The sequence below is a fragment of the Lissotriton vulgaris genome, chromosome 3_1, assembly GCF_964263255.1.
Source record: "Lissotriton vulgaris chromosome 3_1, aLisVul1.2, whole genome shotgun sequence".
Taxonomy (NCBI): Eukaryota; Metazoa; Chordata; class Amphibia; order Caudata; family Salamandridae; genus Lissotriton; species Lissotriton vulgaris.
This window is the reverse complement of record NC_141689.1, coordinates 372919106-372946337: the sequence shown is the minus strand read 5'-3', so window position 1 is coordinate 372946337 and position 27232 is coordinate 372919106. Positions and strand designations below refer to the sequence as shown.

At 47.9% G+C, this 27232-nt stretch overlaps 1 protein-coding gene across 6 annotated transcripts in view; it reads right to left on the bottom strand.

The window, feature by feature from the left end:
- GHR (growth hormone receptor) overlaps nucleotides 1-27232 on the bottom strand; it is a 1047683-nt gene that overhangs the window by 56953 nt on the left and 963498 nt on the right. For all 6 annotated transcript variants that reach the window (XM_086960591.1, XM_086960596.1, XM_086960593.1 and 3 more), the window contains 2 exons: nucleotides 23517-23682; nucleotides 14021-14111 (listed from right to left, as the gene is read on the bottom strand). In XM_086960591.1, the coding sequence (XP_086816717.1) occupies nucleotides 14021-14111; nucleotides 23517-23682 (257 nt within the window). The remainder of the gene's footprint in view (nucleotides 1-14020; nucleotides 14112-23516; nucleotides 23683-27232) is intronic.

The window sequence follows — 27232 nt, the reverse complement described above, 5'->3', positions numbered from 1 at the left end:
AGGAGGAGGCGTGCGTGGAGCCACCTCCCCAACCTCTCTGCTAGCTTGGGAGCCCCATCCCCAAGCTGTTTTTGCCAAAAGAGGATAGTACCAAGTGCTGTCACCCCCCCAATGGCATGTGAATGGCCCATGCTCCCTGTGTCCGCGGGGGAGTGGGGCGGCCTCAACAAAAGACAACACCCTGCCAGCGGGAGGGAGGGGCAGGGAGATGGAGGCTGCCGGCTTCTGCGTGCAGCTGGAGAAGTGCTGCTTACTCGGGGAGCCGGCTGGTGGCAGCCAGGGGTGGACTTTCTGGGCTGGCACCCAAAAACGGAGGCATGCAGCGGTGCCCAAGTGGGGTAGGACACCCCTGAGAGAAAAGAACAAGAAAATGCATTCCACAAGGCTTCACCAAAATCAACGGCTCTCCTCGACTCAGCAGGAGAACGGTAAATTATATATTCATTGCTCTGGAGGAGCTCCCCATAATGCCGGGCCACTACCAAGAACCTAGAAGAGAGGACGGGAGTGTTGCAGCTCCCCCCAGAGGCTCACAGACATATTTTGTAAATACTGACATTAGTTTTACAGAGTCCATGAAGAGATGACTCCAGGTTTTCTTCAAAGTTTCAAGCACTCCCTAGGCTACAGCATGTGCTCTTCAGCTGCAAATGCAGCACTCTTTAGGGTTGAATCTATGGCTGCAACTACTGTGGCCTGAAGGTGTTTAAAAATCATTCATGTTGTACAGTGTCCTGTAGGGGTGAAGCTTATGGTTACATGTGGGTAGTGATAAAAATGTGATGCCTTCTAGGGCCTATTTTTATATTTGCATTTTCAATACTGCATGTACATAAATATAAAGCACACAGAACCATGAGAAATGCATATCTGTTTGGTAAATGCTTTACTGAAATAATGATGCTGACAGCTACTTGTGATCAGTGTACATTTGCTTTAATATCATTAATAAGTGCATCCACACATGGTTATATTTGTTGCATTAACTCCTAAGATGATGATTTTTGACATGTGGTGTGTTGAATCTGACCCATTTAGGGAGTCAGAGATGATTACACAAGGTCATCAAAGAGTATAGCATAGCATTGAGTAGTAGTGTGTGTAATAAATGTACTTTTCCCTTTTTTCAAAATAAAAAGCACAGACTGGACAATCATGTATTTAGGGGGTTATTAGGATTGCGGATTTTCCGCATCCTCTGGGCCGGCGGAAGCCACCGCCGGCCCGGAGGATGCGGAAAAACCGCAGCGGACCCACCAAAGACCTACCGCCACATTAGGATGGCTGGTGGGTTCTGGTTTCCGTCCGCAGCTTTTCCGCCGCGGCTGGCTTACAACCGCGGTGGAAAAGCTCTAATATGGTGACGGTGTCTGTCAGACACCGTCTCCCATATTAGGATGGCCTGTTTCAGAAGCTTTTCCGCGGCGGTTTCCGCCGTGGAAAAGCATGTGTAACTTCACTGCGGGGGCCCGTTGCGGGCCCCCTAGGTGAAGGGGGTGTGGGGGGTGCACATGGGGGGTACCTATGGTACCCCCCTGCATTTGTATGCGGAAAGCGGAAGGCACCGCGCGGTGCCTGCCTCTTTCTGCATACAAATGCAACACCTGCATTTTTAACATTGCCGCGGGTGCAGCTTGAAGCCGCACCTGCCGCAATGTTAAAAATAGAGGATGTGACCGCCAGGGTGGCGGTCACATCCAAATTGCACAGGAGGGAACTCTGCATGCCATGCGGAGGTTCCCTCCTGCTCTGGGGTCGCGGACGGACGCAAGTCCGTCCGCGATCCTAATGAGGCCCTAAGTGTTGTTGTATGCCAGCGAATGGTGAATAGTAGCCCACACCACCTCCCTTGAGTAGGCCTTGGAATGCTTCAACACTCAGAGAGTCAAGTGCTACAATAGGGTGTTTGGTTACCAATGGAGGGCAAAAGTGGACCCATTACTTGTGAAAGCCACACAACTAATGGCCCATGTCCTTACGCTGCTTCTCTTCAAGTTAGTAAAATCTTCAGCATTATTAAGTCCCCAGGACGTAATTGTCTGCCTAACAAACCTTTTAAGTTTTAACTGGATTTTTTGTCGTCAGTTCTGATTATCTCTTACTGTAATGTATTGAAGACCCAAGTTATTCCATCCTAATGGCAAGGCTCCATCATACATCCAATATATTAAATAAGCATTCGCAAAGCGAATATGTCTCGCCTATGCAAGAGCTATTGGTTTCTGAAATGTGTTTTAGCATTTTGTACACCAGGGTCTCTGCTGTAAGCATGGCTAAATGTTAGTGGCGTGTGGTAGGTTGGAGTGGGGTAGATTTGCATAAAGTATAATGGGGTAGATTGGAGTAGTGTTGAGTGGGGTAAACTGGGGTAGCGTGGCAAGAGTAGGTTGGTTTAGAGTAGCATGGAGTGGGGCAGATTGGGGTAGCATTAAGTGGGGTTGATTTTCTTATAGTAGAGCGGGGTAGATTGGTTTAGAGTGGAATGGGGTCAATTGTAGTGGGGTATATTGGGTTAGAGTGAGGTCGAGTGGGGTGGAATGGGGTAGATTGTAGTGGTTTAGATTGAGTGGGATAGATTGGAGTGGAGTGAGGTAGATTGGAGTGGGGTGGAGGGTAGGGTGGGGTGGGATAGGCTGGAGTGGGACAAACTGGAGTGGAGTGAGGTCGATTGGAGTGAAATTGGGTGGGGTGGATTGGAGTGGAGTGGGGCAGATTTCTGTGGAATGTGGTATATTGGGGAGATTAGAATGGGGTTATTTGGGGAACAGCGTAGTTTGTTGGATTGGAGTAGACTGGAGTTGAGAAATGGAGTGGGGTAGGGTAGGTTGGAGTTGAGTGGGTTAGATCGAAGTGGAGTGGCGAATGGGGTAGATTGGGTTGGGGTAGATTGGAGTGGGGTAGAATGGAGTGGGGTGTGTGGAGCGGCGGCTGCAGAGTGAAGTGGCATGGAGTGGAGTGGCGAGCCGTGCCGTAGGCTGTCCTGGAGTGGAGTGGCATGGCATAGAGTGCAGCAGAGTGTAATATAGTGAATTGTTGTAGAGAGGAATAGTGTAAAGTGGAGTGGCATGGAGTGAAGTATGCATGGTGTGATAAAGCACTGCCTTTAAGACAACACATTTCCAATTAAAAATGACCATTACATTTGCAATTTGCACAAACATACAGTTTTACTGCGCACAAATGATAATGTATGGAAATGTTATCACCTAGTGTACTGATTTGTTTTAATCATATTATAATATTTCAATACATTCTCCGAACACCCAGCAAATCGCTCTTTAGATCTTGGTTCGCGCTGGTATTGTTCTTTCATTTTCAGGTCTTAATTTTCATGTACAGCATACGTTGCCAACACGTGTTTCGTCCACATTGAAATATTGCAGCTGACTTCTTCAGGGCTTGCCCAGGAGTCATACATTCTATGCAATGTCCTACTCGTCATAGTAACTTCTTGAGTATATGGTCCACATATATCCAGCCCGATCAGAATGTAAAATGTGTACAATGGATCTATGTATAGCTAAGTATCCCAGGGAGAGTACTCCCACCATGTTGTTAAGTCGTTCTGAATATCAACACAATCTCAAGAGAGATTTTCTGAGTGCTTGGAGAATGTATTGAAATTCGGGACTTTCCAATTAAGGATGAATTGGTTGCTTTTTCTCTTCCTGAGCAACAGACTATTTGAATTGATATCTAGCATACTGTAGTAGTGTGCACACGTTCTTCCCAGCCATCAATCTTCATGTTGGCGGCACTGAATAGCTATAATAGGAAATTAAATGAATGCAATGTAATACATTGTGCAGAAATAAGATATGGTACGTTGGTAAATTTCGTCTGAGCCATTGCTATGGGTATGGACTGAAGATTGCAGATCAATGATCAAACACTTTTGCATCATTAAAAACGAAATCTGCTTCTGTGACATTTGGAGGCTCATCAGAAATCTTTAATCTCTATACGTAAACTATAAAATCTCTTAACAGTTATAAATGTAAAGTTTGGTTTGGCAGCCTTCATAGGAAAATTAGATCCTTGTCTAGACCGCACACAATGTAATGTATTTAGGCAAATATTTCAACTATCAAATTTAACCAATGTCTCAATTTCTGACACGGTTAGGCAACGCGCCATCCTAGGGAGCACACCTGCAGAGCAGGTGTGTGCCAAGCACTCTCTGGATGATGTTTTTCACCCTTGCCTTGTTTAGGTAATTAACATAAGGCCCTGGGTACTTTTCCTGCTGGAATCTTTTTGAGGGATAGTATGCTCTCAGGCACATTTCAAATTAGTGTCTAAACATCAGATTACAGTCTCGTCTTTGACTAGCGACTATGGATGCTGTGAATACAAAAAATGTAAAATCAGATGATATTTTGAGGAGCCTTTCTGGAAAGGAATTGTCGACGTATTTAATTGTGAACCTTACAAAAACGACAGAGCACCCTTTATGCACATCCCTTTTTTGTGCATTTATTTTTTGGAATTCAGACACGATTGGCTGTCATGCAAAGGTTATGCAAATTGTCGTCATTTCTATGGCACGTGGTCCGAAACGATACTTCTTGTTCTATGCACGAGCCAAAGTGTAAACTGTAAGATAGGCGACGGAGGAACAACGAAAATGGCTCAGGACACACTTGCTTAACGAAGGCTTCGACCAAGCGGTAGCCGCTTTGAGACTTTCAATAATCAGCCAGAAATGATTGCAAATGTACTTCAGTTCATGGAAGCAGCTTTGCTCCGTCTGATTAGCGGAGAGATAATATCAAACCTGTTATTTCTTTTTCTGCTGAAGTAGATTTCTGAAAGAATTCGAGTGTAGAAAAGGTTTTAACAACGACTGCTTGTATAATTAGCATTTTATGTTAATAGGTAGAACGAATGTTTTAATATCCAATGCCGATTACTGATTTTATATTATTGTATATGCTGACAATTGGTGTACTTTTTTTATTAATATGTGATCGCTTGTATGTGGTTTTTAAAAACTTTATTTTCATTTTACATAGTAACGAGGCAATCTAGGGTAACAAGTACATCACAGGCTAGGTGCAGTCAACACATATAAAAGCATTACAGACCATCAGGAAGCATGGCCGCCCTATATTTTATTTTAGTAGTTTTATATAGCGCTAGCCTGACCCGAGGGTATCGGAGCGCTTTACAGAGTAAACATTGCAAAGATAACAAACTAGACAAGAGAAAGAGATACAAATAATGCACGGCGATGTTGAGGGGTCAGCTTCGTAGTCGAGGGAACATCTGTTTCGTAGTCCCGCTGACATGATGTTGGAGCGGTAATTAAGAGTCTGTTACCCCACTCTGAGTGCTCCGATCGACTCCCTGGGGCACGATTGAGGAACAGGATTTTGGCTTTTGAACTTTACAAAGGAGGGAATGGTTCTGATCTGGGGGTGGAATGGAGTTCCAGATTTTGGGCGCGCTTCCGGTGAAGGATCGAGCTGCAGTTTTTATTTTTTGGGTTTTTGGCAGGATGAGAAGGAGGGAGTTTGAGCTTCTGAGGTTCCTGGCCTGACTGGCTTTTTTGAGTTTGGCTGCCAGGTATTCGGGTTTGCTGGTATGTAGGGTTTTATGAGTGAGGCACGTTACTCTGAGCCCAATTATCATTTCAACTGGGAGCCACTAAAGTACACTGAGTGCAGGAGAGATGTGGTCAAATTTCTTGATTCCGGTGAATATTCTGGCTGCCGCATTCAGAGTTGTTTTGATGGGAGCTAGGTGTGACTTTGCAATTCCTGAGAGGACTGCGTTCCCATAGTCCAGCCCTGACAGTACCAGTGTTTGAGTGGCCTGTTTGAGATCACCAGGCGGAATGAAGGGTTTTATTTTGTTCAGGAGTTTAAGGATAAGGAAGGCGCTCTTAGCCAAATTCTTGATGTGTCTGATCATGTTTAGTTTCGGATCTAGTGTGATGCCAAGTGATTTGACAGAGTCAGCTAGGGTGAGATTCCTGTTGATCACATCTACGGCTTTTAGCCATTCAGCAATTTGAGGGTTCTCCTCCTTGTTTGAAATGAGAAGTATCTCGGTTTTGTCGGGGTTTCGTTTAAGATGATTTGACGACAGCCAGTGTTGGACATCATTCAGTACGTCATTGAGTCTTTGAATGTCACTGAGGGAGGAGGTTTCCAGATATATCGGAGTGTCATCTGCGTAAAGATGGAAGCAGATGTTGGCTGCTCTGAGTAGTTTGGTGAGGGGTTCCATGTAGTTGCGGGGAGAGCACTTAGCCTTGAGGGTCTCCTTTTTGATAGGGTGAGAGTCAGAAGCAAAGTTTTTGATTTTGATTTTTTTCGTGCGATTGTGTAGGAATGAGGAAAACCATTGGAGGACCGCTTCACCAAGACCGGCTCTTTCTTGGAGAGCCCTAATGAGGAGTTTGTGGTCTACTGTGTCAAATGTTGCCGATAGTTCAAGGAGAATGAGGAGGCAACATTGATCAGAGTCTAGTGAGTGGTGGATATCTTATATAATGTTGAGGATCGCTGTTTCTGTGCTGCAGCCTTTTCTGAAGCCAGATTGGTGGGAGTCCAAGAGGTTGGTATTATCCAGGTGTTGGGCAAGCTGTTGGAGTACGCACTTTTCTAGGATTTTAGAAAGAAGGGGAAGGTTAGGTTCAGGTTCGTTGGACGCCTGAATTGAGGAGGCCACAGGCTTGGAGGATTGTTGTATAATGATGCTGTAGAGCTCTCTAGGTCTATTTTTGCGCTTTCCAACGCAGAGCAAACAAACCGCGGATTTCTTGTTTTTTGATGTGATTGTTGTATACCCTGAAGGCTGTTTTGAGTTGTTCGCGGAGAGAGGAGGTAGGGTTCTTCCTCCAGCTTCTTTCTATGGCTCTTAAGTTTCTCCTTTCGGCATTAGAGTCACTATTGAACCAAGACCTGTAGGGAATGGCTCTACCTTTTTTTAACTTTCAGGGGAGCGAATTGGTCCAGCATAGTCTCCAGGTTAGAGTTGTACCGCGTAGTGAGTTCAGTAGTGGAGAGGTGGTCATTGGTGCAGGGCAGGAGCGAGCTAATACTTTCTTCGAGGACCATGGGAATCGGAGACAGGTTTCTGACCCATTTGGGGGGTCTTGCAACTGTGGTTGAGAGAGAATTTGTTGGTTGATATGGAATAGGATCATGTGGTGGTCCGACCAGTCCACGGGGAGTACGTGTTCGATCGAGATTGCGCCTCGTTTGGCTATGATGGCATCTAAGGTAGCTCCTTCGTAGCTCCTTTGTAGTGCGTCTCCTCTGTGCAATGTTGGGTTAGATCATTGTCACCGAGAAGAAGCGTTTGAATTAGCGGATTATGTGTTTCATTCCATCACAGGTTAAGGTCACCAAGAATTAAGGTGTTGGAGTCTCCAAGAGCACAGTGAGCAATCAGGTCTGATCGTTGTTCCCCAAAAGCTGAAGTGTTGCCGGTGGGTGATACAAAAGGTGACAGAGCAGTGTTCCATTATCTTTGGTCTTTTTGTCTGCGGTAAGGTATTCAAAGTTGTTTTATTTGCACAAGTCTATTTCCATGATGGAGATGTTGTCTTTATGGATGATGGCTACTGTGGTATTCTGTATTATGTAAGCTTTAGAATGGTATTAGGTCATAGGGAATGTTGGTGAGTTGTGGGACATTATTTGACAAGAGTCTTCACTACAGCTACTCCACCCCCTTGTTGGTCTTTTCTGTTTTTGTTGATAATGGAAAAACCTGGGGGCACCAGCATGTCTAAGCATGGTGAGGAGAGCTCATTGAGCCAGGTCTCCGTGATGAACGCAATGTCAAAGTCCTGCGAGAGAATGGCTTCTGCTAGTTCGGTTGCATGCATGGATGCCGATCTGCAGTTGATGAGCATGCAGTTGGTGGAAAACTCTTTAGAGCTAGGGTTCAATTCCTTGGGTGCTCTGGGAAGGGAGGTAAGGAAAGGCAGTCTGGGAAGTTTAGTGCATGGAGGGTCTCTTCAGAGACCCGTGATCACTTGGATCTTGGATTTAGGGGAGTCAAAGGAGGGGGGGGTGTCGTACGAGGAGGATAGATAGGCTGCTTCTTTGTCAGACATCAGGGCTTCGGTCCTCGTAGGTCTAGAGAAGACGGGCTCGATGTCAGCATTTGGATGAATCTGAGCTCTAGCGCCGCGGGCTGTGTTCTTAGTGTTTTTTGGGACAAGTGCTCCTTCTCTATTCTAGGGGGTCTCTGTACCTGTGTCACAGGGATTGCAACGGGCCTAGAGGAGCACTGGTGGTGGAGGGAGCTGGATGGAGAGGGTGACCTGGTGGGGTATTGGTGGGGCCTTCGGGGCTTGTCGAGGTTGGTGAGGATTTCGTTCAGGCCCCGGGAAATGGTTTCTAACTGGTTTTCTAGTGAAGCGAGACGCTGCGCCATGGTGTTGTGTGCAGGAGTGAGGTCATCAAAGGGCGGGGCGGCCAGAGTAGTGATGGTCGTTTTTATGCTGAGATGTCTATTGCTACTGACGTAGAGTATGTTGTTTCCTTTTTGTACCCCAGGAGGAGGGTGCTTTGTGCCATGGAGTGAAATCGACCTTCTAAGATCTGGGTAAGTTCTAGTGTTATTCGGGGTCGAAGGCGGCCGAGTGGGTTCAAGGAGATGTGGAGGGTGGGTCAAATTAGGAGGCTGGGTTTGTCGTCCTTATGAGAGTTGGCGGACATTCTCTATGGAGGCGCTGGAGTGGGGGTGTCTCTGGGGTGTTCCGAAGAGGAGGAGTTGGACGAGGCAGGGGCAGTTTCAAAACCCTGATGGGGACGGTTATCTGTTGGTGGGTGCTGGGCCGAGAAGGAACTAGGGATGCACGGAAGAGCGGAGCGGAGTATGCGGAAGAGGTAGTCGAAAGCCTCTAGATTCTCGTTGTTTGCCTGAATCAGTAACGTACTGTTAGTGCTCCAACCCCTTGGCGAATGGTTAGGGAACGAAGAAGTAAGTTTGCAGCTATGTGAGGTAGTTGTGGTTTTGGAGATGTAGAGTTGTGTTCTGAGGGAAGTGTTCCATTCCTCTGGTCTTTCAGTGTGAAAGATCAAGTCCGTCTTAATCTGTCCTTTGAAGGGGCAATCGTATGTGTCTGTAAATAGAATTTCTTTGTGATGTCTGATCAGTTTCTGCTTGAAATTTCATCTCGCTTTAGGAGAGAGGTTTGGTGGGAAGCTAATTGTGAATGCGTTCGCGCTGTGAGGATTCAGGTGTGTCGATGGGGGTTGTGAGAAGTGGGATGACTAGTCCGGAGCCATTGTGGAAATTTCTAAGAGAAGGGGCTGTGTATCAGAGAGAGGGTCAAGGCCGTTTGAAGAGGTTGGGCGAATCAGCTGTGGGTGAGATGAGAATGGACGTCTAAGTTCGTGTCGGGCGGGAAAGAGGGGAAGGGTGATCCCTTATTAACCTACCGTGAAGATCAGGAGGTGATCACTGTGGTGACATGGGAGGCCATCGTGGAATGGGCGAAGTGAGTTGCATGCTGGAGAATGGGAGGCTGTGTAGAGGCAAGAAACTGCTAGTGTGATTCAATTTTAGGACAGGAATCGGTGGACTGATGGAGCGAGGCTCTGTTGGGGGCTGCGCGCTCATACCTTTACAGATGAGCGGTGCAGGACATAGTAATCAATAGGTGTCACTACAGGGCAAATGCAGGCACATTTAGTACAGTGGCCCACCCCATCGTTGCTCATGTCACCTCAGTGTCCTTTAGTCAGGACCGTTCCAGCATTTGTCTTGATCTCATACAACCACAATCGGTTCGCACACCAAGCTCTACCTCACTGGTCCAACCAACCAGCCAGGAGGACCAGCTCCCAGGTTCAAATGAGTCCCACTGCCCGCGCTCTGTTCTCATGGTCATCATGTTCTATACGTGCCAAATATGCCTGATAAGTCCCTCATAATTCCTTTGGGTGGCTGCGAGGTAGCAGTGCGCTCAGTGGCGTAACAAAGGCTCTCACAGCCCATGCAGTGCGGGGGGCGAACTCCTGGGGGCCCCTCAGCACTGCACCCTGCCCTAAGAGCTCCTAAGTGAGTCCGGTGGGGGACACCTCCATGTACTTTGCCGGGGGCCCCCTTCAAGTTTTGTTACGCCACTGCAGTAGATCATAGTGAGTGATGGTTATGTCCAAGTCATTGTGACAGTCACTGCGTGCCTTTTTAGTGCCTGGCTGCCTGGTGTCCTCTGAGAAAGCGTACAGTGTGGCAACTATCCGAAGTGGGGACGTTGTTTGCAATAAATACATCATGGCTGGTACCTCTAGTGTTTCCACTAGAGAGGTGTCTACCAGCGTCCGCATCACGTGGACCGCCGGATAGTTGTGAAATTGTTCACACCCTGTACGCAGACCTGTGCCCAGTTGCGCAGGGTCTCATTCTCAAAAAAGTCACTTATGCATCACATCCCGAGCCCACAGGGTGCTTTCAGAAACCACCTTGTCTTGCTCCAGAGGGAACCATGCACACCACTCCAGTAGTAAAAAGCCTCCCTGTGAGGAAGTCAGACCCTTTCAAATGTTTTGTGTAGTGCCCACAAGGTCTATTACATGAAAACGTCTCATGGGTTTTGGGAATAAGAATTGAAGGAGCGACAGAGGCATTGCGGCGTCTCACTCCAGCCAAAGATGCAGCAAGCTCTATCGGCCATGGAGCCAGAAGTGAGCAAACATACTCTGTGTGGCCTTGTAGTAAGCCTCTAGATTAGGTGCATTTAGTCTGCCCCGTGTGTACAGGAGGGTGAGCGTTTCCCAGCACGCACGCTGTTTCCTTACCAGCCCAGGCCAGGCGCACCATCAGGTTCAAAAGATCGTGCTGGGCAGTAGCACTGGGATGTTCGCGAACAGGAACAGAAATCTTGGTAGCACTATCATTGTCATAATGGTTATACATCAGCTGAGGGAGAGCGGCAATCATATCCATCGATCTATTGCCTCTGTTTGGCGATACACCGCATTGCCATAATATTCTCGCATCACTACCTCCGGATCTATGTGTATCTGTATACCTAAATAGCGTCCTGTGTCAGATGTCCACATCAGTGGATATTCCATCTGAGGGGCTTGTCGCAATTACTACGCAGTCCAGAGTGTCCCCCAAATTCAATAACCTCCCTAATAACTGGTGAAAGATTTCTCCTCAGGTCTCTGATATATAGCAGCGTATCATCAATAATTGTATGACAAAAGCTTCATTATGAATAAAGGTCAACTGATTATTTAATCCTTATTGACCTCGGGGGCAACCAATTACAGGTGTTAATTGCCTGCTCCTGCAAATATGGGCTCTGGTCAAATGTGAGGTCTCAGGATGAGAGACAGATAAATTGCAGCCATTACTGCTAAAGGCTAAGGGCAGAGAGGTTATTAGCACCAGCCGACTGCCTTCAAGTGTTTCGCAGCCGCTCCCTGGATACAAATAAAAGCAGGTGGACAGCATTGCCATATCAACAGCAGAAGCTCTCTGCTTTGCTCCTTCTGGCTGGGCCTGTCTTGATTCCACCTCTATACTGCACTCTTACTTCCATTCCTCCACAAATCATTGTAGGAAACACAGTTGCCACCAGGATGCCCAGTATTGTGAGCCACTCTTCTTGCACAGACGTGAGGGACCCCTGACCCAGCACTCAGTATACTGAGGAAGCGAATAGCAACAAAGCATAAGAAGTAAACAAACTAAAAGTAATTCTGCTCAAGCAGCAGAAGCATTTTCTGCAGAAATAAAATGCTGGCCAGTTATATCATAAACACACCTCAAAAGTGGGAGTTAATTTCTGCAAAAGAAAATGCCAATGGCCTCGGCATGGAGGCAGTTTTCATCCTGCACTTGGGGCCGTTACTGTTTGAATACAAGACTTGGTCAGAGAAAATCTGCATCAGGAGCACTGCACCAAATACAAATGAGACTTGTGATGCCGTAAAGTTAGCAGCTCTGCCTTTTGCCTTCTCAAAACTGTATGATCGCAAAGCCAGTGGAACCTCCATGGTGCCCAACCTCAGCTGTACATGGGGTGAGAAAATTATGGGTTTGGTAGACTCCCGCCCAATGAAACCCTAAAAGAATCCTTTACTCACTAGGTTTCCAGCAGTGTGTGATATGTTTAGACAAGGAGCATATCTATAAATCCTGATGAGTCTAGAGTCAGTTTGTTAATTTCAGCAGCTTGGACCAGTGGAGCAAGCGTTGACGTACCCATATCGGATATGTGGTGGCTCAACCAGAGGCTGTGTAGGTTGTTAGTAAATGCCCTAGTTGTATTAATATAATTTATGAGAATGGATGATATGCGATAAAAGGGATTTGACTTAAGTATTTCTTGTATCCTCATGTGAATTTTTCCACTTCTTCTGCAAGAAATAGCCGAGATACAAAAGGCTGAGAAAGACAGCATTAAGCAGTCAAGTGGAAATTTTGCATAACATACTCGCCTTCCGAGATGTGACTCCTCTTTGCCCACTGCAGGTAGAGCTCTGCAATGACCACTGATGTCAGAGGTGAGCGAGGCGTTGTTTAGGGTGCATCAGCACCCTCACTAATAGCATGTCCAGCCGACCAGGCCTAAACATGTCAAAAGAGTTCATGCACTGCATGCCTGTCCATCCATTTTATATAGTCTTTCACATGTAAGTTAATTTGAGGTCGGGCTGCTGGAGCAGTTCCTCTTAACCACAGATTCTGTTGTCCCTGAGTGCTAGTGCTCCATCAGAGCCCGCATGGAAAGACCGCATAACCAAGTACATTTGTTTAACTGACCAACCATTCTAAACAGATCCAACCAAACTGTCCACACAATGCCCCTGGTCTGCGAAACGACTCTTGCTTCTCCTATCTCCTCTTTCAAAACGTTTTGTTATTTTTACAAGTTTATTTTCTACAAGGCAGACTCCCAGATTTTCATCTGGTCTGTTTACAGTGAGTCTTCACCTGATGACTCTGTCTCTAGATGTTTATCACTGGTGCCCAGTCTTGGATGTCATCTCGCAGGCAACATCTGACCCTTTGTTCGCTGTCTCGTCTGCTTACTCTTGCCTCCGTTCCGGGTTTCCCCATCAATCCTACTTCTATTCCACTATCTCATTTAGTCCAGAGCAGAAGGATTATTTTTGACTCACCCCTTTGCTTCTCTATTCGCGTTTCCTCCTTTGCAGATTGCGGTCATTTTCAACTTTATAAACCATATACGATACTTATTATTATCAAGATTCTTATCATGCTCTTAATCTTGTCTCTTCTTGATTACTGTCCTCTTTTTATGCCGTATTTTACTTGTACAATCTGGCTTGCTTTTTTGCCTTTCTCCCAGCGCCTCTAGGTCTTCATCACCCTCTTCTCTCTCTGCTGGCCTCTATTTCAATCTCGTTATGCAATGCATCATTGTTCACCCCTCACCCCCCTTCTTTAGCTTTCACTATGTAGGTACCCACACAAACTTTTTGCTCTTATTTTTTTCTATTATCTCCTCATCTTCCTTGTACTTAATCCCATTTCTTTTAACTTTCATCAGTGGTCCACAAATATTGGACCTCCCTCCCTTTCTATCTGCGTTGCCCTCTCCATCACCTTACACTATTTCCACTCACTCTCTTAAAAGAACTTCTCCATGTATCCCCATTATGCATTGAGGCTGTTTAATTTTTGTTGTCCCCGAATGACCCAAGGATTTTTTAAATGAAATTTGTTGGAGCAAGGCTTTGGTGAAACCCCCAATAAAATATTTATAGGTAGGTTTGTGTGCATACTGCGCATGTCTTTATGCAGACGAGAAACAGTGACTTCATGGTAAGGTGGGACCAGCACTTAAATGTTATATGGATTGTCCGAGGTGGTATCTAAAAATAGTTATATCTGTTGATGTCAAAGGCACTTCGACCTCATTGAGACCAACTTTTTATGGAGTTTTATGATACATAAGTCCATGCTGGTCAATTTCACAGCAAAAAAGTGTACAAATATAGTATCACACACTGCTTTGCCAAGTTGAGCGCCACACCATAAGTACATGTTGAAACACAACTTTTGACATTACCTCTTTTGTTTTGAAAATAATACCAGCAGTAGTACCACGGTACCACCAAACGTTCCAAAGATGACGAAGAACAGCCAAGGAAACTTGGATTCTGAAACAAAATAACAAAAAACGAAATTCAGACTGGCGTAGTATAGTTTGTTAAAACAAATTATGCCACGATTATACTAAACAAGTCCCTTTTAAAGCTACATATCTGAAATTCAATTTACGACACACAGTTTTCTCTGGGAGATAAAGTCACAATTGTTTACAACAACATCCGAAGGGGAAGTAGCAGTCACTGGAACTTAAAATTCCAATCAGCCCGAATGTATCATTTAAGGTTTGTGATATTTTCTTACATACATTATAGTCAGCCAAATGTTATCGTTGTTACAAGGGGCGTAACAAACGCCCCCGCAGCCCCCGCACTGCGGGGGGGCCTCACTCTCTACAGTTAATGAAGGGGCCCCCAGGGGGCCTCGGCCCCCTCAGCTCTTCTGAGAGCTGTGAGAGAGGTCTGCGCTGAAGCAAGCCTCTCTCCCTCTGCATCTGAAGCAGGTGCAGCCTGCTCGGAGCCCTTCACCCCCTCCCTCTGACTGAAGAGAAACAAAGTATCCATATACATTGTTTCTCTTCAGTCAGAGCCAGAGGCAGTCCCGGAAAGAGGATGGGGCCCCCAGAGACAGCAGTCTCCACTGCTCCTCTGAGGCAGAACAGAGCCCGGCCCCCACTCTCTGATAAACATAGCCCACCCCACAAGAAAAGAGAAGAGACAGGGACAAGGATGGGGTGGGGGGCCCACCCCACAGGAGAAGAGAAGAGACAGGGACAAGGGGGCCCCACCCCACAAGAGAAGAGAAGAGACAGGGACAAGGATGGGGTGGGGGGCCCACCCCACAAGAGAAGAGAAGAGACAGGGACAAGGATGGGGTGGGGGGCCCACCCCACAAGAGAAGAGAAGAGACAGGGACAGGCCCCCATCCGAGAAGAGACAGGGACAAGGATGGGGTGGGGGGCCCACCCCACAAGAGAAGAGAAGAGACAGGGACAGGCCCCTATCCGAGAAGAGACAGACAAGGATGGGGTGGGGGGCCCACCCCACAAGAGAAGAGAAGAGACAGGGACAAGGATGGGGTGGGGGCCCCACCCCACAAGAGAAGAGAAGAGAAGAGACAGGGACAGGCCCCCATCCGAGAAGAGACAGGGACAAGGATGGGGTGGGGGGCCCACCCACAAGAGAACAGAAGAGACAGGGACAAGGATGGGGTGGGGGGCCCACCCCACAATAGAAGAGAAGAGAGGGTGGGGGGGCCCACCCCACAGGAGAAGAGAAGAGACAGGGACAAGGATGGGGTGGGGGCCTCAGAGAGCAAGAGCAAGAGACAGCACAGAGCAGTGCTCGGGACCCTGACAAGGGTGGGAGTGGGGGCCCCCAGACAGAGTATTCTCCAGGGCAAAGCTCACATGAGAAGGGACGAGGCAGCAAAATGGTGCCCTCAGGTAAGCACGCTTGTTAGAACACACCATGGGCGTCCGCAGGGAGAGGGAAATGGGGGGCTGAGAAGGGTGCAAGGCAGAGGGGGAGAAGGGTGCATGGCAGAGGGGGAGAAGGATGCATGGTAGAGAAGGGTGCAGGGCAGAGGGGAGAAGGGTGCAAGGCAGAGGGGAGAAGGGTGCAAGGCAGAGGGGAGAAGGGTGCAAGGCAGAGAGGAGAAGGGTGCAAGGCAGAGGGGAGAAGGGTGCAAGGCAGAGAGGAGAAGAGAGGAGAAGGGTGCAAGGCAAAGAGGAGAAGGGTGCAAGGCAGAGAAGAGAAGGGTGCAAGGCAAAGAGGAGAAGGGTGCAAGGCAAAGAAGAGAAGGGTGCAAGGAAGAGAGGAGAAGGGTGCAAGGTAGAGAAGGGGGCAAGGCGGAGGGGGAGAAGGGTGCTAGGTAGAGAGGAGAAGGGTGCAAGGCGGAGGGGGAGAAGGGTGCTAGGTAGAGAGGAGAAGGGTGCAAGGCGGAGGGGAGAAGGGTGCAAGGCGGAGGGGAGAAGGGTGCAAGGCAGATAGGAGAAGGGTGCAAGGCGGAGTGGAGAAGGGTGCAAGGCAGATAGGAGAAGGGTGCAAGGCAAAGAGGAGAAGGGTGCAAGGCAAAGAGGAGAAGGGTGCAAGGCAGAGAAGAGAAGGGTGCAAGGCAAAGAGGAGAAGGGTGCAAGGCAAAGAGGAGAAGGGTGCAAGGCGGAGGGGAGAAGGGTGCAAGGCAGATAGGAGAAGGGTGCAAGGCGGAGGGGAGATGGGTGCACGGCGGAGGGGAGAAGGGTGCAAGGTGAAAGGGAGAAGGGTGCAAGGCAGAGGGGAGAAGGGTGCAAGGCAGAGGGGAGAAGGGTGCAAGGCAGAGGTGCAAGGCAGAGGGGAGAAGGGTGCAAGGCAGAGGGGAGAAGGGTGCAAGAGAGAGAGGAGAAGGGTGCAAGGTAGAGAAGGGTGCAAGGCAGAGGGGGAAAAGGGTGCATGGCAGATGGGATAAGGGTGAAAGGCAGAGGGGAGAAGGGTGAAAGGCAGAGGGGAGAAGGGTGCAAGGTAGAGGGGAGAAGTGTGCAATGCGGAGAAGAGAAGGGTGCAAGGCAAAGAGGAGAAGGGTGCAAGGCAAAGAGGAGAAGGGTGCAAGGAAGAGAGGAGAAGGGTGGAAGGTAGAGAAGGGTGCAAGGCGGAGGGGGAGAAGGGTGCAAGGTAGAGGGGAGAAGGGTGCAAGGCAGAGTGGAGAAGGGTGCAGGGCGGAGGGGAGAAGGGTGCAAGGCAGAGGGGAGAAGGGTGCAAGGCAGAGGGGAGAAGGGTGCAAGGCGGAGGGGAGAAGGGTGCAAGGTAGAGGGGAGAAGGGTGCAAGGTAGAGGGGAGAAGGGTGCAAGGCAGAGGGGAGAGGGGTGCAAGGCAGAGGGGAGAAGGGTGCAAGGCAGAGGGGAGAAGGGTGCAAGGCAGAGAGGAGAAGGGTGCAAGGTAGAGAAGGGTGCAAGGCGGAGGGGGAGAAGGGTGCATGGCAGATGGGAGAAGGGTAAAAGGCAGAGGGGAGAAGGGTGCAAGGAAGAGAGGAGAAGGGTGCAAGGTAGAGAAGGGTGCAAGGCGGAGGGGGAGAAGGGTGCAAGCCAGAGGTGAGAAGGGTGCAAGGCAGAGGGGAGAAGGGTGCAAGGCAGAGGGGAGAAGGGTGCAAGGCAGAGGGGAGAAGGGTGCAAGGCAGAGGGGAGAAGGGTGCAAGGCAGAGAGGAGAAGAGAGGAGAAGGGTGCAAGGCAAAGAGGAGAAGGGTGCAAGGCAGAGAAGAGAAGGGTGCAAGGCAAAGAGGAGAAGGGTGCAAGGCAAAGAAGAGAAGGGTGCAAGGAAGAGAGGAGAAGGGTGCAAGGTAGAGAAGGGTGCAAGGCGGAGGGGGAGAAGGGTGCTAGGTAGAGAGGAGAAGGGTGCAAGGCGGAGGGGAGAAGGGTGCAAGGCGGAGGGGAGAAGGGTGCAAGGCAGATAGGAGAAGGGTGCAAGGCGGAGGGGAGAAGGGTGCAAGGCAGATAGGAGAAGGGTGCAAGGCAAAGAGGAGAAGGGTGCAAGGCAGAGAAGGGTGCAAGGCAAAGAGGAGAAGGGTGGAAGGCAAAGAGGAGAAGGGTGCAAGGCAGAGAAGAGAAGGGTGCAAGGCAAAGAGGAGAAGGGTGCAAGGCAAAGAGGAGAAGGGTGCAAGGCAGATAGGAGAAGGGTGCAAGGCGGAGGGGAGAAGGGTGCAAGGCGGAGGGGAGAAGGGTGCAAGGTGAAAGGGAGAAGGGTGCAAGGCAGAGGGGAGAAGGGTGCAAGGCAGAGGGGAGAAGGGTGCAAGGCAGAGGGGAGAAGGGTGCAAGGGAGAGAGGAGAAGGGTGCAAGGTAGAGAAGGGTGCAAGGCAGAGGGGGAAAAGGCTGCATGGCAGATGGGATAAGGGTGAAAGGCAGAGGGGAGAAGGGTGAAAGGCAGAGGGGAGAAGGGTGCAAGCAGAGGGGAGAAGTGTGCAAGGCAGAGAAGAGAAGGTGCAAGGCAAAGAGGAGAAGGGTGCAAGGCAAAGAGGAGAAGGGTGCAAGGAAGAGAGGAGAAGGGTGGAAGGTAGAGAAGGGTGCAAGGCGGAGGGGGAGAAGGGTGCAAGGTAGAGGGGAGAAGGGTGCAAGGCAGAGTGGAGAAGGGTACAGGGCGGAGGGGAGAAGGGTGCAAGGCAGAGTGGAGAAGGGTGCAAGGCAGAGGGGAGAAGGGTGCAAGGTGGAGGGGAGAAGGGTGCAAGGCAGAGGGGAGAAGGGTGCAAGGCAGAGGGGAGAAGGGTGCAAGGCAGAGGGGAGAAGGGTGCAAGGCAGAGGGGAGAAGGGTGCAAGGCAGAGAGGAGAAGGGTGCAAGGTAGAGAAGGGTGCAAGGCGGAGGGGGAGAAGGGTGCATGGCAGATGGGAGAAGGGTGAAAGGCAGAGGGGAGAAGGGTGCAAGGAAGAGAGGAGAAGGGTGCAAGGTAGAGAAGGGTGCAAGGCAGAGTGGAGAAGGGTGCAGGGCGGAGGGGAGAAGGGTGCAAGGCAGAGGGGAGAAGGGTGCAAGGCAGAGGGGAGAAGGGTGCAAGGTGGAGGGGAGAAGGGTGCAAGGCAGAGGGGAGAAGGGTGCAAGGCAGAGGGGAGAAGGGTGCAAGGCAGAGGGGAGAAGGGTGCAAGGCAGAGGGGAGAAGGGTGCAAGGCAGAGAGGAGAAGGGTGCAAGGTAGAGAAGGGTGCAAGGCGGAGGGGGAGAAGGGTGCATGGCAGATGGGAGAAGGGTGAAAGGCAGAGGGGAGAAGGGTGCAAGGCGGAGGGGAGAAGGGTGCAAGGAAGAGAGGAGAAGGGTGCAAGGTAGAGAAGGGTGCAAGGCAGAGTGGAGAAGGGTGCAGGGCGGAGGGGAGAAGGGTGCAAGGCAGAGGGGAGAAGGGTGCAAGGCAGAGGGGAGAAGGGTGCAAGGTGGAGGGGAGAAGGGTGCAAGGCAGAGGGGAGAAGGGTGCAAGGAAGAGGGGAGAAGGGTGCAAGGCAGAGGGGAGAAGGGTGCAAGGCAGAGAGGAGAAGGGTGCAAGGTAGAGAAGGGTGCAAGGCGGAGGGGGAGAAGGGTGCATGGCAGAGGGGAGAAGGGTGCATGGCAGATGGGAGAAGGGTGAAAGGCAGAGGGGAGAAGGGTGCAAGGAAGAGAGGAGAAGGGTGCAAGGTAGAGAAGGGTGCAAGGCAGAGGGGGAGAAGGGTGCAAGGCACAGGTGAGAAGGGTGCAAGGCAGAGGTGAGAAGGGTGCAAGGCACAGGTGAGAAGGGTGCAAGGCAGAGGTGAGAAGGGTGCAAGGCAGAGAGGAGAAGGGTGCAAGGCAAAGGGGAGAAGGGTACAAGGCAAAGGGGAGATGGGTGCAAGGCAGAGGGGAAAAGGGTGCAAGGCAGAGGGGAGAAGGATGCAGGGCAGAGAAGGGTGCAAGGTGGAGGGGGAGAAGGGTGCAAGGCAGAGAGGAGAAGGATGCAAGGTAAGTGTTACTTATAACGGCTGTATTGGTGACAGTGGCATAACAATCGCCCCGCATCCCCTGCAGTATGGCGGGTCGCTGGCCTGAGAGCTCTAGACTGGCACGGAGAATGGGAGTGGGGCCCCCTCCATGTAGTTTGCAGGGGGGCCCCCTCATGTTTTGTTACGCCACTGGACTTGTTACTAAGTTCTTTTTAATGTGAATTTAATTTTGATGTATGTATTTTATACTACCACTCACTATGAATTTATCAAAATATCACTCCGTTACAGACATTAACACGAATATATGCAATTTATGAAAAGAATTTATTTTTTACACATAGCTTCCTTGTGTTTACATATCAGAATTGACCATTGTTTTCGTTGTCCCATGGTTCCATGTTCTGAAGCGTGTTTTCTCGAATAAAGGGCCTTTGGTATTAGCCCTTATGTTGATATACCCATAAGCTGACTTCTTAAGATCTTTGCTATCAAATGGGTGGGCTTCCTTCTAGAAATGTCGACGTGTTTCGGCCCCCTCTATTGCTTTGCTAGGGTGCCCTCATGACTGATACAAGGACATATTGGCTGTTCAACAAATACTGATCATTCCATATTTAGCTGGATGTACAGCAGCATCTCATATCGACTGATGACCCCAAGTAGATAAGTAACGTGACCTCAGGAAATTTCCCCAACCAGAGACTGGTGCTGGAAATGAGTCCCCAGGTAGGGGTCCTCTCATGGTTTAGGTAAGCAGTGAGGTAAATGATATCACATGTACCTTCAGCCATCCAGTCAAAGATACATTTTTGTACAGATTTAGACAACCATGAATGCATACCTGCTTCCAATCAACATCCACATGGGTCTGCATGTACTCTATCGTATATGCATTTATATAGCGCTTACTACCCCTGAGGAGGCTTCACCGAGTAGACAGCATACCCTCTCTGTACTCCACTGTGCCCTTAGTAGGTGTCTGTACCTCCGTGCCTGGAACCTCGGGAGGGGCTCCCCAATAGCTTCCTACGATGGCAGTGCTACGAAAAGGAAATACTGACGGTAGTTAGTAAGACACTAGCTAGAGAACTTTACCGTGGAAACATAAAATATGGTATTGGGAAATGGTAGCAAACATTTCCCTCGAGCACAAGTCCTGCTGTGTCCTGGTGTGCTGTGCTCTACTCTGCTTCAGAGCCTAGCCCTAGTCTCTTGCTCAGAAGCTATCTGTCACTCTGTCTTCCGTGCCTATTAGTCCTTCCCTGTACTCCAGTTTTGTGTTCACTGACCAGAGGCCCAGTTTACAAGTGACTGAGAGATCACGTCACACGCAGTTCCCACGGATGACATAAATGAAACGGAGGAATTTGAAGCAAAGGTTTAGATTTGATGATGATGATGAATGGGATTTGTAGAGCGCGCAGATACTCCGAGGAGTGTCCTGGCGCTAGTTTTTAATGCAAAAAACTACAACAGTTATTCTGGGTTTTTGCGCACTCGATGATTGCGCGGATAGCACGGTGCCAGTGCCAACATTACGAAACAGCAAAAATGGAGATAGTGAAACACGCATTTGCAATGCAATAGGTCTCGCATTTATGCGAGTTTAAGCTATTGCCATTGTAAAAGACAGTGCCTTTTATTTATGTTTTAAAAACAAAATAAAAGGCATAGCCATTTAAAATGCCAATAGCTCAAACTTGCGTAACTGCGAGACCTATTGCATTGCAAATGCTTGTTTTTTAAATGCAGCCCGTTTTCCTTAAAGGAAAACTGGATGCATTTAAACAAGAGAAATTAAACATTTCAGTTTAACTTTTTCCTCCCATACTCACAAAGGGGAAGGGGTCCCTTGGGGACCCCTTCCCGTTTGCGAGTGGTTTACCACCTACTTGAAGTGGGTGGTAAACTGCGAGTTTTTTGCGGCTGCAAATGCAGTAACAAAACAATAGTACATGGCATGGTGACTCGCCATTAGGAAGGGACGCCCGTTCCGAATAGCGAGAGACGCAAATGCTATTTTGCGAGTCAGGGACTTGCAAAATAGCATTTGTACATGCCATTACCCATTTTTTGCAGTTGCAAATGGGCGGATCTCCCGTTTGCGGCAGCAAAAAAGGGTTGTAGATCTGGCCCTATATCTAGTGCTAGCAATAGGAACCACAGAATAATAGTGTATTTTAACTCCTTTTCAAATGACACGCTAATTATGTAAAATCTAAGCTCATCTTCATCAGAAAGTGCATATTTTTGAAGCTTTAGGTAATGATTCTGTTGAGGTTATGGTTCATTTTTAGGAACAGGAAATTTCATGCCAGGACACAGAGAGCTGGTTACAAAGAGGTAAAGTTAATGTATGCCTTTTTCACAGCTACAGATGGCTGCAATATGTTCATGGTAGGATATTAAGGTAGTTCCTATTGCCTTTATATTCAAAATTGACCTGCAGATGGCAGTGCCCAGAAGAAGTAATAAGCCAAAGTGATGGCGTTGTCTCGATTGCCCTCTTATCCTTTTCCCCATTTCTAGCATTGGCTCTTATATTCCTGTTATTTCTGGTCTCTGGTGGAGGCTGGGAGAGATGGATGGCTGCATCAGCACTGTTAAATCTAGAGTACAAGGTTAGTGCCTTCTGACATCCCTCTGCCTCATCTATTAAACCTATCTGGATCTTCTAAAACACATGTGGCTTCACAGAAAATGGAAGAAATGCACAGAGCATTCACACTGGCAATTGGAATGACTAGCAAACATTTGGTAGGATATTGTCAACGGAGTCATCAAGCCGCTATATGGGACAACACATTGAATTTGTCCACAAATTGAAGGTGTCCGGGTGCTGGGTGCCGTCGGAAAGAATAAGCGAGCTATTGCCCAGAGTCACAAGGTGCTGGGCACATTGAGTAATAATGATCTTTATGATAAATTATATACGTAAACATTGAAATAACATGTAGGCAGTTACAATATGGTTTAGAAGTGTGTTTATGAATATGTTTTAGTTAGGCCACTTTTTAATGACATTGCCATCTTGGTTAAATGGCTGACATCTCACTCTTTGTCTCCACTCCTGCATTTACCCCTCCCATCAGGTCTCCCTGCACCTCATCTCCCCCAAGGCTTCACAGAACAAGAAACAGAATTATATCATACAGTATTTTTCAAAATGTGCATGTATTGGGAGTGATCTTTCTGGTGGTCTGAATGTTGCAAACTGTCCTAGGTCTTTTCCGCTGCAGGGTTAGTACTCGTGTACTGGTGTATCTAGCCCATTCATGTACTGGTGTATATAGCCCATTCATGTACTGGTATCTAGCCCATTCATGTACTGGTATCTAGCCCATTCATGTACTGGTGTATATAGCCCATTCATGTACTGGTGTATATAGCCCATTCATGTACTGGTGTATATAGTCCATTCATGTACTGGTATCTAGCCCATTCATGTACTGGTGTATGGCCCATTGTTTGGAATTGTTGCAGTTTAGCTGAACTTCCTATGACGCTATGTCGCTGAGGCTACTCGAAGCTTACTTAGAGAGGGGATAGTGCTAGGAGCAATATTACGATGTAACAACCTATGATTCTGATCAAGTTGTGTTACTGTTAGGAGACTTTACTTTATTCACTAGAGCTGCTGTTCACCCTTATTGATTTTGCTTCTCATTTGAGACTTAGAATGATTTATTGACTTTTTGACTATAGTGTATAATTCCGCAATCTGAGCCTTCGTGGCATATGCTCTGTACCACTTAATTTTGAGAATTCTGTAATAAAACTCTTTAGCTGTTCTCTGATCTAGAACAGTTTGGGAGTGTTTTTTATGACTTGTTATATTACTTCGCTTAAGTGATGGTGGTTGAGGTGTTTTTGTTATGTTAGATCAACCAGGAAGTGGACCCTCCTGAGGTAAATATTGACATTTTTGAATTTTGGGGTGTCACAATTATTAGTGTACATTTCTGATTGGGGTATAGTCCTGATTATTGAGATACTGGGTTCTGTTCCAACAACGTCTACAGTACAAAGCAAGAAATGATAAGTAAATCCTTACCTTCATGAGGGCGAACTATAGAAACCTGGGACAGCGGGACATAAAGAATTTCGCTGAATTCTCCGTAGGAGCCAAAAGAAAGTGGCCGGCATCTAACTTGGATTTCATAATCTTTTTCTGGATTCAAGGAATACACTGGACGAGCTGTTGAATGAACAGGCTCTAGCTGCAAAGGTAAAAGTTTCACAGAAAAATGCAATTTTTAATCTGTAGTAATTTGTAGTATTAAACTATTATTATAAAATGCAAATTTAGAACTTCTATACCAACATAATAGAATGTGCTTTTTTGCAGAATTAAGTGATTTACTATTTCTCCTATTTTGAAGCACTCCTAGCTGTTATGTTTAGTTTTTCTATTTTATTTTTATAAATCTGGTATATGCTTAAAACAAGCAATGCAGCAATGGCAAGAAGCAGTGCATTTTGCAGCATGAAGACTTGTTTCAACCTGTACAGTGTTCCAAACGTCAAAAAATGCTCCCATTCTCCCCACCCGTACCACAGAAGTCGAAGCGTTTGGGGGGGGGGTGGGATTTTTGATCTCTTATCTGATCACTCTTGATCTAAATCCCTGCTCAGGTCGACTGAATCTTTGTTGCCTGTCATTGGGAAAACAGGTAATCCACTACTAGGTTAATCAAACCAATAATTGCACGACTCTGAAAAACCACTTACCACGAATCAGTTTTAAAGTTTTATTGTAAGGCCAAAGTTAGCTGAAGGTATAAACATCTCAATATCAGGTTCAAAAGGTACACTGGCATCAACAGAAACATGAATTCTCTGAAAGATCTTAAACGGCAGAAAAATACCACCAATGCTAATTCGAGGATTAATAGATTTGCCAATATGGACACAAGCTGAAGCTTGCGAGACATTTACAGAATGAAGAAAATATCAGGTTAGGCTGTCCCTACACTAGACTAGGTGACATCCCTACTCAACAGAGTCTTACCCTAAAAAGGTGTCAGCCGTGGTGACTTCCAAAGAAGTTCACGCACTTCTCTTAGTCTTAGATGAAAACCTATGCATTGCAGTCATGCCCTCTCTGCCTACCCATCCGCTCTCTTAGGGTCCTCAGGCCATCTGCTCTGCCTCCACCCCTGGGTGCTGTCCCTAATACAAAATCACAATCGAAATTTGGAACGCCCCTCTGAGACGCCCCTCACGTGGTTTCAGTTCTGGTTTCTTCCATGATGGCTCTCCTCTGGGCCTCTCGTTAGCGTTGACCTTGCTTCCCAGGCTCTTTCTTCAGCTCGCCGGTACCCCCCAGAACATTCCAATACCCTCCTCCAGGCCTGTGCCTGGCTCCCCGGACAGAGCTCTATTCATCACCCTCTTGATTGGAACCCTGAGGCGGAAGCCGGGAGGTTAACCTTGCTGACACTAGATTGAATTGCTATTTTAATTCACTGCACTTCTTAGCTTAGCGCTCTTTTAAAATACAAATCGATTCACTGATTTTATCGTGTAAACTGTTTTTGTGTTTGTAAAATATCCTGCACGCTGCCCCTGATTATAGAACTGAAGCGCTCTCATTTGGAGATTTAATTCCAATGCGCAAAGCCTTTCCCTAGCTTTTCAGTCCTAAATACCTACTTCCTCGAGGCTAGAATCCACGGCCGCCATCTTCAATCGGGGCCTGGACAGCGCTCTAGTGGCTGGCCGATTTGGGACCAACCCACTACAAAATGGAGCCATCCCCCCGTCCGCGCCGATGGCGCGCCGGAGGCGCGCCAGAGGCAAGCCCGTCTGGGCCCGTCCGGGCCAGGCCGGGCACAGGGCCACCCACTATGCCCGTTTCGCACGGGGGCCGAATCAGACACTCTCGGGATTACCTTTTACAATTCTGCTCGGCAGCCTCCCCCCCCAATTCCTATCCCTCCAATCATTTTTAATGACGAATCTCCTGAGACACTTACTCCCCAAACTACCAACAGCCTTAGTCTGGCCCTATTGAACTGCCGGTCGGCTGTTAAGCATGCGCTAGAGATCAAAATGCTTATCCAAGATCTACAATTAGATATTTTATTTCTCACGGAAACTTGGCTGACGCCTCACTCAGAAGCGGACATTGTGAGCATGCTACCTAAGGATTACCTTATTCATCACCAGAACAGAACAAAAGGCATAGGAGGCGGCCTAGCGATTATCTACAGAAATTCCTTCACATGCAGGCTTCAAGAAGGAGGAATCGAGGACTGTGAAAGTGCTCATTTTTCACTCCAATTAACCCCCAACAAATCCCTTTCAGGTATTTTGATATACCGTCCCCCTGGGTGCACAGGTAACTTTGTTAATTCACTACTGGAAACCACTACCTCCTCTTGTACCTTAACCCCTAACTTCATCCTGCTTGGTGATTTAAATTTACACTTTGAGGACAGTTCTAATAAAATAGCTATGGATCTTATCTCCGATCTAAAAGCACTTGACTTTCACCTGATTAACTCAGAGGCAACTCATACCAAGGGTCACCTTCTGGACCCTCTCTTTGCCAATTTCACAATAATTGAAACTCACCCCTCACTCCCTCTCCCTTGGTCCGATCACTTTCTCATCCCTTTTATGTGGCAAACCAGCATAAATACTGGCCACATGCCAATCCCAAGAGAACGTGACAGACTATGGTCCAGAATACCTTTTGACCGTTGGACACAGGAATTAATACGCTCTACCCCTCTTGCAGACCCTGACCCTGTGACAGCCGACGATAACTTTACCAATTGGCTCACCTCCACCCTGGATATAGTCGCTCCCAAGACAGACCTAAAGAAAAAAAGTACCACCTTCAAATCACCATGGTACTCACAGGAACTCAGGAACCTAAGGAAAATCTGCAAAATTCACGAGCGTAAATGGAGAAAAAAATGGGACCCTACCTTCAAGGAAAAATACAAACTAGCGATGAGGACATACAAAGCTGCGCGAAAAGCAGCACAAGCTGCCTTCTTTGATAAAAAAATCAGAGCTGCCTCCAGTTCTTCGCGTGAGACTTATAAAATAGTCAAAGAGCTCCTCAAAATACCCAATCCCCCCTCAAATCAACTACCCACAGTTGCCAGATGCAACCAAGTAGCTTGTTTTTTTCAAAACAAAATCACTAATATTTTACAGTCACTTCCACCTTTAATCGATCACACCCCCCAAGCTGTTCCACCAGCTCTCGTCACCAGTCCAACTCTAGACAGCTTCAACCAACTGTCTAATGACGACTTTCTGAAAGCCCTCTCCGACTTGAAAAGTGGCTCTCCTAACGACCCAGCACCCATTCGCATCCTTAAACAAGTCGGACCTACCATCTCGTATCTGGCCACTAGCCTTATCAATGCCTCCCTCAACCAAGGAGCAGTCCCCCCCAATTGGAAACACGCCATTGTTAAGGCCTTACAGAAAAAACCTGGTATGGATCCTGCAGACCTTACTAACCTCCGCCCAATTTCCCTCCTACCAGGCCTAAGTAAGATTGCAGAGAAGGTGGTCAACCAGCAATTATCTGCCTTCCTTGAAACCAACAATCTTCTCCGCCCCACACAGACAGGCTTCCGTCCCGGTCAGGGGACTGAGACAGCCCTCCTGAAAGTGGTCGAAGAGGCCAGATGCATCTTGGATTCGGGAGGATCGGTGTTACTGATCCTCCTGGATCTAAGCGCTGAATTCGACACGGTGGATCACAAAACTCTGATTAAGCGCCTCTTCAGTCTGGGAGTGAGG